The 11,692-nt window shown below is 27.8% G+C and overlaps 5 protein-coding genes across 5 annotated transcripts; 4 read left to right on the forward strand and 1 right to left on the reverse strand.

Moving 5' to 3' along the window:
- Positions 1-387: 387 nt before the first annotated feature.
- Positions 388-2,100, reverse strand: MKS88_000667 (phenylalanine--tRNA ligase alpha subunit; the record flags this gene model as incomplete). The annotated part of the gene is made up of 1 exon (XM_067217899.1): positions 388-2,100. One exon carries the CDS (start codon positions 2,098-2,100, stop codon positions 388-390), a length of 1,713 nt encoding a protein of 570 aa, XP_067075451.1.
- Positions 2,101-3,515: 1,415 nt separating this feature from the next.
- Positions 3,516-4,610, forward strand: MKS88_000668 (rRNA biogenesis protein RRP36; the record flags this gene model as incomplete). The annotated part of the gene is made up of 2 exons (XM_067217911.1): positions 3,516-3,672; positions 4,201-4,610. 2 exons carry the CDS (start codon positions 3,516-3,518, stop codon positions 4,608-4,610), a joined length of 567 nt encoding a protein of 188 aa, XP_067075452.1.
- Positions 4,611-5,390: 780 nt separating this feature from the next.
- Positions 5,391-6,225, forward strand: MKS88_000669 (cold-shock protein; the record flags this gene model as incomplete). The annotated part of the gene is made up of 3 exons (XM_067217922.1): positions 5,391-5,544; positions 5,740-5,793; positions 5,993-6,225. The coding sequence occupies 3 exons, from the start codon at positions 5,391-5,393 to the stop codon at positions 6,223-6,225; spliced, it is 441 nt and encodes a 146-aa protein (XP_067075453.1).
- An 834-nt stretch (positions 6,226-7,059) lies between these two features.
- Positions 7,060-8,785, forward strand: MKS88_000670 (N-acetyltransferase; the record flags this gene model as incomplete). Its single annotated transcript, XM_067217933.1, has 3 exons — positions 7,060-7,234; positions 7,664-7,903; positions 8,556-8,785. The coding sequence occupies 3 exons, from the start codon at positions 7,060-7,062 to the stop codon at positions 8,783-8,785; spliced, it is 645 nt and encodes a 214-aa protein (XP_067075454.1).
- Positions 8,786-9,394: 609 nt separating this feature from the next.
- MKS88_000671 (tubulin-specific chaperone a) lies at positions 9,395-10,363 on the forward strand (the record flags this gene model as incomplete). Its single annotated transcript, XM_067217944.1, has 2 exons — positions 9,395-9,523; positions 9,995-10,363. 2 exons carry the CDS (start codon positions 9,395-9,397, stop codon positions 10,361-10,363), a joined length of 498 nt encoding a protein of 165 aa, XP_067075455.1.
- Positions 10,364-11,692: the final 1,329 nt, after the last annotated feature.

The following is an 11,692-nucleotide window of genomic DNA, read 5'->3' on the forward strand; positions in this document are numbered from 1 at the left end:
CTCTCATTTCGACACTACACATTCAAAATTGAACAAAACGCTACAGCGCGGTTTTGTCCGCATTTTATTTTGCCGCTTCGTTTTGTCCGCATTTTATTTTGCCGCTTCGTTTTGTCCGCATTTTATTTTGCCGCTTCGTTTTGTCCGCATTTTATTTTGCCGCTTCGTTTTGTCCGCATTTTACTTTACCGCTTCATGTTGCTGCATTTTTTTTTTTTTTTTTTTTAAAATATTTTTTTATTTTCATTAGTTACACCTATTGTTTAATTTTTTCCCCTTAAAAAAAAAAAAAAAAAAAAAAATACATGCACACTAGGATACATGCACACTAGGGTACACACACATACACATTTGTAGCACGTACGTATGCGCGGTTTCCCGAGGGAACTACAGAGTACTCCTGTAACCAAAGAGGTCTCTAATATTCTTAACGTTATACTTGATCATAGTGGGTCTTTCCAAGCTTAGCCCCCAGGCAATGACCGATACGTCTTTTGGAAAACCCATTGCCCTTAACATTTCAGGTCGAAAAACGCCGCTATTTCCAACTTCAAGCCATTTTCTACTTTGTTCATGATAACCAAATATTTCCATTGAAGGCTCAGTATAAGGATTGAATGCTGGCTTAAATTTTAATTTATGTATACCTATATATTTATAAAATGCAGATAAGGTACCGATTAAATGAGCAAGTCCTAAATTTTTATCTATTATTAATCCTTCCACTTGATGAAATTCCGCTAAGTGTGTACTGTCAAGATTTTCATTTCGAAAAACTCTATCAATACTGAAATATTTTTTTGGTAATATTATATGTCCTTTTCGATTATACTCTTTTGCTAATTTGAATAAAGTTCTACACGAATTAGAAGTCGTGTGTGTGCGGAGTACATTTCTTTTACTTTCTTCAATTTTCCATTCATAATTCCAACCAAAACTTCCATAATCACCTACAGAATGCACTCTTTTTACATTTTCGATATATCCTATATCAATAAAATTATCTTGACATATTTCTGGATCTTTTATAAAAAAAGTATCTTGTAAATCTCTACTTGGATGTTGCTGTGGTATATATAAAGCATCGAAACACCAAAAGGAGGATTCTACATAATTATGTGTTTCCATTTCTTCAAATCCCAATGATATAAATATATCCTTAAAAATTCTCATCTGTTTTGTTAAAACGTGTAAAGTACCCTTAATTATTTTCTTTCCACTTGAAAAAAAATTATATTCTTTAATATCATATTTTTTATATTCTTCATTTTTTAATAATAAATAATTCAAATCGGTTATCTGCTTTTTTATGTCTTTTTTAAAGGCACTTGTTTTTACTACATAACAATAAGAATTTTTCTTTACCTCTACCAGCTTTCTCTTCCTCAAATTTTGCATCACACAGCTAACATGTCCATCGGTAATAACGTCGTTAATTAGGCCAACCCTCTCCACCTCCTTCATTAGTAATTGTTCATCATGTCCGTGCATATCAATAAGGCTCAAGTACATCTGAGTTACATCCTGAAGCTTGTTCACATCAACACTTGAACTCAACGATTTATCAGTCTTGTTTAGCTGGATTGTCCTGTTCTTCAAGTTAACGTTCAAACCAATATCACCTTTCTTTCCAAATTTTTTTTTTAAATCCTCTATACTACATGTTTTCTTCTCTAGTACTACATATTTAAGGACAAGATATTCTGGCGTTCCTTCCTTCAAGTATTGTAATCCTTCTTCCGTCAAATGGTACGTATTAAAAGTTTTTACAGTATTAATAATATAATATAATACTTCTAACTTTTTCATTAATCCAACTACTTTATTATGATCTAAGTCATATTTTTTACTTATACTTAATGATGATGCGTATTCATTTGGTAATACTTCTATTCCTTTCTCTTTTTTTAAATTGCTGTAATATTCATCCTGTTCCTCTTTTTTTTCCCCCCCTCGATCTTTCTTCGCTTCTTCTTCCTTTTTCGCTTCCTCTTCCTTTTTCGCTTCCTCTTTACACAATTTAAATTCTTTATCCAGTATGTAAATAAACCTGCTCAGCTCCTCATTCTTTTGTTCATCCTCCACGATGTTTGCATTCATTGTTGATTTTTTAGTTAATCCTGTACGTTTCTGTGAACTGCTGGTTACTACAATTTTTTTTTTTTTTTTTTTATTACTTTAGTACATATGTTTATCTGAACATGAATGTACCAGTCTTTACAATATGTGCGTATATAAGCACATGTAAGTACCTTTCCACATAAGACTTATGTCCTATTATGTTGATGCACACCCCGCTTGCTGGAATAATTTACTCTCCTCTTAGTGGCACACAAAAAGGCAGCTTAAATTGCTATACCAGGTTACCGCTTAATAACCTGTATGCAGGAAGAGAAGTTAAAAAAAAAATAAATATATTCAAGTTGTCGTAAATTGAAGTTGTAATAAATTGAAGTTGTAATAAATTGAAGTTTAAGTCGAGGCTGAAGCTAACGTTGCTTCTAGGTAAAAAAAAAAAAAATACTATACGAACAAAATAGAGGATGTGCTTTTTTTTTAATGAAAAAAATAAAAAATAGGGTGTGGTATAAATTCTCCTCTGAGGCAAGATCAGTATATTTTATACTTTTTTCCTTTTTTTGGTATTACATAAAAAAAAAAATATATACAGTATGAATATGTATATGTATATGTACACGTACATTTACATGTACATGCATTTTTGTTGCCCTTACTTTAACATCGGCACCTGCTCTTTGTTATGTTTTCTTCCTTACTATGTAACATTGCAAATTTTTTTTTTTTTCTAGTTCTGTTCATATTTTCCCTGTCAAAACTACGTTGTTTAGAGCACAGGAAAGGGCCAATGTTGCGTTTTAGTTAAATTCAGTTTCGTTTAGTATTATTCAATTTCGCTGAGTTACCATATCGTTTTTCTTTTTTCCCCCTTTTTATTCTCAAAGAAATCCACATGCACAGGCAAGGTGAAAAGATAAAAAAATAAAAAAGTGAAAAAATAAAGTAATAAAATAATAAAACGAAAAAATAAAGTGATAAAATAACAAAACGAAAAAATAAAGTAATAAAATAATAAAACGAAAAAATAAAGTAATAAAATAATAAAACGAAAAAATAAAGTAATAAAATAAAGAAATGAAAAAATAAATAAAATAATAAAACGAAAAAACGAAAAAACGAAAAGAAGAAATACAAAAAAGTAAAAAGATAATAAATATGATGCAAAATAATTAGGCAAAAATATAAATGAAGGAAGCTGTAATACAACTACGCATTCACTGAACAGTCAACGTAATAAAATTGAGAGTTAGCGAAATAACAAGTGCAGCATTTGTATTTGGTGGAAAACCTCGTTTTACTCGTCGAAAAACAAAAAAACGAGAAAAGTTAAAATGAAAATTTTAATAGAACAATAAAAATTAACTCTATCATCTTATATCATTTTTTTTATTTAATAAAACCAAAGCCTGAACAGGGAAAATTTGCCATTCTGAACAATGGACGCCCAAACTCATGCAGAAAAACAGAAAGAAAAAAAAATAAAAAAAAGTCAAAGACCTTTGGTTGTAAGTAACAGAAAGCCTTTTAATGTTATTCACAAAAACCACACTCCCAAACCTTCCGTAAGGGACCCCAGATTTTCGGACTTCTCAGGTGAACAAAGTTACCCCACGGGAGTGTTGTACTAACACATATATATATATATATATATATTATATATATATATATATATATATATATATATATATATGTATATATATATATTATATATGTATATATATGTATGTATATATGCACGTGCGTACATATGCATATGTTTACACAAGTAGCATTATGTGCTTATTTTAAGAGTGGACCAAAATGAATAAAAGTAACTCGTTCGTAAAACCGTTGCTACGTACAGTATGCATGCCCCTTTTTTTGAAAAAAAGAAATGGAATATCATTTATGAACAGATAATGCTTTTTCTGTGTGTGTAACGCATGTTTGGTGATATATATATACCTCAGTGGGTATATATACCCTATGTATGCGCTTTTATGTGCTTGTATATGCATGTATGTTTTTGCGCATGCATACAATCATGTATGAACTAATGTATGCACGTATGCTTGTGCGCACGTATCACCGTGTAGTAACCCCATATCTTAGTACAATCTGCCCTTGTGAACTTTTCTGTAGGGTCCTTTAACCCTAATTTTTTTAGAAACGCTTACAAATTTTTATACGAATCTAGAGAGGAAGAAAAAAAATTAATTGAAAAGAAACTAAAAAGCAAAAATTTAACAGAAGATGAAAAATCCGAATTAAAAAAAAAATATAATAATTATAAAAGTACAGACGTGCTACTAAAAAAAAAGGAAGAAGAAAGAAAATTAAAATCACTACTCATAAAGCAAGAGAAGGAAAACATTTTAAATAAAAAGAAAAAACCTTTTTACTACAGTGATAGAAAAATAAAAAAAATTGTAGAAGAAAAAATGGCAAATAACAGAAGTATTCAAAAGGTTATTAGAAAGGAAAGAAAAATTTTACAAAAAGAGAGAAAAACGAACAGTATTCCAGAAAGGAGGTACGTTGAAAATGGCTAAAAGGGGCATACGCGTTATTCCATTTGTAGCACGGAATATATCAAAAATGAATTATGTGAAAACAAAAAAAAATTTGAAAAAAAAAATTATGGTAAGTCCATTTTCGTTTTAAGATGCCTTATGGCCACACATTTAATTCTTCCTTATATATATAATACATGTACATATGCAAGCTATGCAATTACCATTCTTGCTGGATATTGTTTTATTCATTGCAGCAGTCGTACACACGCATTTGCGCTAACATGCGTTTAGAGTGCTGGAATAACAGTTAAAATGTTTTTTATTTGATGCTTAACTTTTTTTTTTTTTTTTTTAAACACCATCAATTATTGACTGGTACCATTCGTAAATAATATAAATAAATAAATATATATTTATATATATGTGTATGTATATATACAAGTTCTCCCATATACATGATTATATATTTGCTCATATACGTGTTCATGTGGGCTTTTTCTCAAATTAACAGAAAAAAACTACGTACCTTAAAAAATTAAAACACACACATTATATACATAGATACACATGTATAAGCAGTGTATATATTTCTTATGAATTTTTCTACCCGCTAAAAAACGTTTATTAGAAGAAACCAAAAAAAAAAAAAAAAAAAATTTTAAATACTTAAAAAATGCCTAAAAAATGTTTAAAAAATATTTTAAAAATGTATAATAAATGTTTAAAAAATGTATAATAAATGTTTAAAAAATGTATAATAAATGTTTAAAAAATGTATAATAAATGTTTAAAAAATGTATAATAAATGTTTAAAAAATGTTTAATAAAAAACTTCCAAAAAAACTGAATTCCAATTTTTTTTCTTTTTCGAAAACACGACTTTTTTCTGAATTAGTACATAAAGAAAAACATGATAAAATCACAGGAAATGTTATAAAATTTGATAGGAGAAAAGGATACGGTTTTATAAGTAAACATATATATGCACATATTTGCTACATTAGTATATATGAGTAATTCACTGTAACAATATGAAAAACAGAAGCAATATTTTAAAATATGTTCAATTTATTTACTTTTTAGGCTTCTTATTTTGCCTTTATTTTTGGCCTTTTTTTTCACTCACTTTTTTTGGCCTTTTTTTTTTTTTTTTTTTTTTTTGTAGAGCCGAATGATGGAGGACCTGACATATTCGTTCACTACACGGATATTTTCCTCAGTAATTTCATCGCCCATACGTACATAGATACATACGCATATTCGTACATAAGTATATATACGCATATTCGTACATAAGTATATACACGCATATATATACGTACTTACACATATGTAGGAGGAAAGCGTAACACATTACTTCTCTGTTTTAAAAACATATAGTAAGATGTTATTCCTGTATTTATATAACACCTTTACAGATAGAAACTTTTACGTATCAAGTGATGAAAAGAAAAAGTTACTATGGAATTCAAATGTGAACTTAGGAAGGATGAAAGATAATTTTGATTTTGAAAATGATAGTGTAAAAAAAAAGGATGAAATTAAAAAAGAATTTAAATATTTAATACCAGGCGAGCGAGTGAAATTTTCCGTCATTTACGATGAGAAAAACCATTCAAGTAAAGCAGTAAATGTTGAGTACCTCGAGTGAGTAAACAAGTTTGTGCAGCAGCGGGGGACCCCATTAAGTGGAAAGGGATTACTACATTATATTATATACATATGTAAATATACGCATACGTGAATGTGCATATGTAAATATGCTTATGCGTACGTTTATATTTAAATACATTTACTTGCTCATGTATATGTAAATACGTTCTTACGTGCATACACAAATGCAAATGTATAAAATGAATTGGCACCACTCACAAAAAAGTAAAAGGTGACATTTCGAAACATATACTGCAAATTATAATTAAATTTTTTTTTTTAAAACGTGGATATTCAAATTATTTGTTGAACTTGTTGAACTTGTTAAACTTGTTCAATTTGTTTTTTCTTTGTTTTTTTTTTCCTTGCCTTAAGAAAAAAAAAAAAAAAAACAGTACTGGTAATTGAAAAAAAAATTATATGAAGAGGCAAAAAAAGGCTTCATTTGAAAGCGGGATAAAAATTAATTTTAAAAGAATTTAAATGAAAAGGAAAACATATATATGAGGTTAGAAGCACATATCATTTCTTCCAAACACCCGGTAATACATATAGCTTCAGACCTATCGTTTCGTTTTATTTTGAAGAAAATAAACACTTTAAAACAATTTCATAAACGAAATGACAAAAAAAGTTATATCGAAATAATTTGCTTAAAACGTAAAGTTTTTGTTAAAATATAATGTTAATGCAAATTACCTAACTTGTTCATTTTTTTTTTTTAAAAAAAAAACAAATCACCTAACCTGTTCATTTTTTTTTTTTTTTTTTTTTAAATTTTAACGTAAAATATATTCAAATGGTTATATTTACACAAAATAAAAAGTAAAGAATGGCTAGCTATCAATATTTTAGTTACATTGATTTATACAAAATCAACAATGTAAATTTAGATCCCTTCACTGAAGTGTTTAATGATAAATTTTACTTGAGATACATTTACAAATGGCCCCACATGAATATTGTCACGAAGGAGATGGATGATCACATAAGTGGGTATATTATAGGTATGCCCAAACGAATAAGTGTGCACATGTGGGAATATACGTGTTAGAATAAGAATATGATAACGCGATTGTGATAGTATGTACACGTAATAATATGTACATGTAATGTTAAGTGCACATAATGTTATGTACACGTAATAATATGCACATGTAATTATATGTACACGTAATGATATGTACATGTAATGTTATGTACATGTAATTATATGTACACGTAATGATATGTACATGTAATGATATGTACATGTAATGATATGAACACTTAATAATACGTACGTGTACGAACATGCCTATGTACGAATATGCATAGTGTGAACATGTGTATATGTAGGGACACATATAAGCATAACGCGAAAGAGGAAAACATCATTCTATGTAGAAAACGAAATTGCACATAGTTTTTTTTTTTTTTTTTCCTCTTTTTTAAAGGAAAGGAAGAAGGATTGGGGGAAGAGTATCATGGACATGTAACTGCATTATCCATTGAAGAGGACAGCAGAAGGTCAGGAAAAGGTATAGACTTAATGAACGAGTTTGAAAGAATATCAAAAGAAATTCATAAAGGAAATTTTGTTGATTTATTTGTTAGAATTACTAATGATCCAGCCATAAACATGTATAAAAAGTTAGGATATGTAATTAACGAGGAAATTATTAATTATTATTGCGGTAATGAAAGTGCTCTAGATATGAGAAAGTATTTAAATAAAAATGGGGAGAATACGTAAAATGAAGTGTACCTTATGTGGACTTATTTGCATTCATTTATTTGTAGAAGTGTGTATACGCTCTTGCGTATGTATATGTATACATATATATTTACGCATGTATGCGTTCATAAATTTTTACGAAGCCGACGTTTACGTATTAGTACATATATCAAGTTTTTAAAAAAGTATTAATTTTTTCCCTTTATTCATAAGTGTAATATATAATTATGTGTTTATATATATATATCTATATATACATATATATATATATGTATGTATACGTGTAACCTTTTTAATTGCTTTTTCATTTTTTTGGAAATTTTAAAAAATTATTTTTTTAAGTAACGCACATTGTGCTAATACGTGTACTGCACTAAGAATGGGGAAAGGCCATTAAATTTCTTCCCCTTTATATTTTTCAATCCAAAAAAAGAGGAATATATAAAAAGGAAAATAAAAAGGAATATAAAAAGCATCGTTAAACGAATAATAAAAGTAAAATCGTACGTAGAGTATCATTTCGTCATGTTAAAATTTCAGAAAGGTTTAATTTTGAAATATGTTAAATAAGTTAAGTTGTACTGCAGTAATGCTCGTAAATAAAAATTAAGGAAAAAAAAAAAAAAATAAAATAAAGAATGAAAAAAATATTAAAATAAAGTATAAAAAAAATGATAAAATAAAGAATGAAAAATATGATAAAATAAAGAATGAAAAATATGATAAAACAAAGAATGAAAAATATGATAAAATAAAGAATGAAAAATATGATAAAATAAAGAATGAAAAATATGATAAAATAAAGAATGAAAAATATGATAAAATAAAGAATGAAAAATAAAATTAAAATAAAGTCTAAAATGATAGGAAGTCGAAATGAAGCGAATGTATGTACTTAAGGCAAACAATTTGAGCATAATTTTTTTTATTTTAAATACGTACTCCTAATTATTTATTTATGCAAATTTTTGTGGAATGAGCATGAATGAATAATGGGCGTTAATGTACTTTAGATCACTCTACTAGCTTACAAAGTTAAGAAAATATATATGTGCATGTGTGCATATGTACATGTACACATTTATGCATATATTATACGTACATTTACACATATTTCTATGCATTTAGACATACATGCAAGCACATTATACGCACGCGTGTTCCCCAATAGTACTAGCCTTTGAAGCTTTTTTTCACCATTCCGCTTAAACAAAAGTAGTAAAATACTAAGTTTGCGTAATAAAAAAAAATAGTAGCATGCACACAAAAATTCATATTTTTATGAAATTCGCATGGATACAGTAAAAATTTATATTTGAGGAAAAGAATAAATACGAAATAGGTTCAGTTTACAAACAAAAGCTACCAAGCTGAAGTGTACCTAATATATAAACATACCCCACATTCGTATGCAAATACTTATATACACTCATCTCAAACGCTAAGAAATATGGAAAACCTGCCCGCGCACTTTAGACTTTTAAAAATTAACCACGGAGCTGTAAGAAGATTGTTCAAAGAACTGAACTACTACGAAAAGGAAGAAAGAGAGCTAAGAAGCAAAGTAGATAAGCTTAAGGTAGCTTTTTAATTAATTAGTACATCCATCTTATATTTATATACACATTTATGTTATAGTTATATACATATTTATTTTATTTTTATGTACACATTTATTTTATATTTATGTACATATTTATTTTATATTTATATACACTTTTATCTTATATTTATAAACACTTTTATCTTGTATTTATATACACTTTTATCATGTATTTATATACACTTTTATCTTGTATTTATATACACTTTTATCTTATATTTATACACACTTTTATCTTATATTTATACACACTTTTATCTTATATTTATACACACTTTTATCTTATATTTATACACACTTTTATCTTATATTTATACACACTTTTATCCTATATTTATATACACTTTTATCCTATATTTATATACACACTTTTATCTTATATTTATATTAATGTTTTATATTTATTTTTTCTATTTTCTTATTTTTTGTTTCTGCCCCCTTCTGTAGAATGAGAACAGAAACGAATGTGAAATAATTAGGTCTGAAGAAATTTTGCAAGAAACTGTTCGAGTACTCCCGCATATCAGTAATTCTTTGCAGAAAAGTTTACAAAAATTATGTGAAATAATTTATGAACATTTTCTTAACATTTTAGAAATAAAGGACAACAAAATTGAAATTTGTAAGGCATGTTCTGAGAACGAATTAAAAGAAATACTAATGACACAATATGATGACTTTTGCAAAGAAATAGAGGATATAAATCAAATATTAGAAAAAATATTCATTCACATTAAAGATGCCTCACTTCCTGTATGCCCATCCGTTGTTAAGAGCAACTTAGTCTTACCAAAGGAGGAATGTGTTGATATATAAACATAAAGAAATAAAAAATTTAAATAAAAAACATACCTTTATAATTTATTTCCCTTATTTTGTGGATGTGTGTTCGGATTATTTTATGCCTTTTTTGTGATTTTTTAATGTTTTTCTTTTTTTTTTATATCCTTTTTTATAATCTCTTTTATGGATTTTTCCATATTCTCATTTATGATTTATTTTTATTTATTTATTTTATTTTATTTTGTGCAAGGAAAAATAGCTAGATTTCTGAACATGTGCATAATATATATTTTTTTTACGATGAACGAGTGCGCATATTCCTATTTTATAATTTTTTACGTTATTAATATGATTAATATGATGTTTATGTTTTTCATCTTTTTACGCCTACGAATTTTTTGTAGTCATAATAATTTCCTACTATAGGGGAACTTATTAATTCTTATCTTTTTATTGTAACATTTACCCCACTCTTCCATCTTCCATATTGCCTACATTCGTCTTCCCACCTTTTTGCGCAAACATGTTTATGCTGTCCTTTTTCCTTTCCCATGGTGTCGACTTGATTTCGACTTGACTTGGACCTCGACGTCAACTTGGACTTGTTCTTTTCTTTTCTTTTCTTTTCTTTTCATTTTTTTTTTTTTTTTTTTTTTTTTTTACTTTATAATCTTTTACCCGTTTTATTGTATACGTATAAAAATCTACTAACCATTGTGCATGATGGACTGCAATCCTTTTTTAAAGTGAGAAAAAAGAAAAAAAAAAAAAAAAAGACTGACTTTGTTTGCAAAAATAGAATTGAATAAATTAAGTCTCACATCAATTTACAGTCCGCATAAAAAGGTATTTGTCTTGTTGTAACAAGAAAAAGGAATAGAAATTCTCAATAGTCAGATCAGTATAATGCATGTATAGTAGTACATATCTTATGAAAATCAAAAATGTCCTAGGTGCTTCAAGAAGGAGAAACAAAGTAAGCATGGTGGATTCATTAAACACAGGAGGAAAATGAAGCGTTTCCAAATACACAAATAGTTGAGCTTAAATGTTATGAAGAAAAAATATAAAGAGTAAAATACCGCTGCACATGTGTACAATAGGAGTATTACTGAGCGGAAGGGTACATTTGTGAGTGCGTACACATATACGTAAACTCATACGTACACTCATATGTACGCGCTTATGTGCACGCGTATGTACATGAGTACATATATTCATATGTACACGCATATGTACATGAATACATATATTCATATGTACACGCATATGTACGTGAATACGTACATTCATATGTACACGCATATGTACGTGAATACATACATTCATATGTACACGCATATGTACATGAATACGTTTACG

Source organism: Plasmodium brasilianum, chromosome 2 (assembly GCF_023973825.1).
Source record: "Plasmodium brasilianum strain Bolivian I chromosome 2, whole genome shotgun sequence".
NCBI lineage: Eukaryota > Apicomplexa > Aconoidasida > Haemosporida > Plasmodiidae > Plasmodium > Plasmodium brasilianum.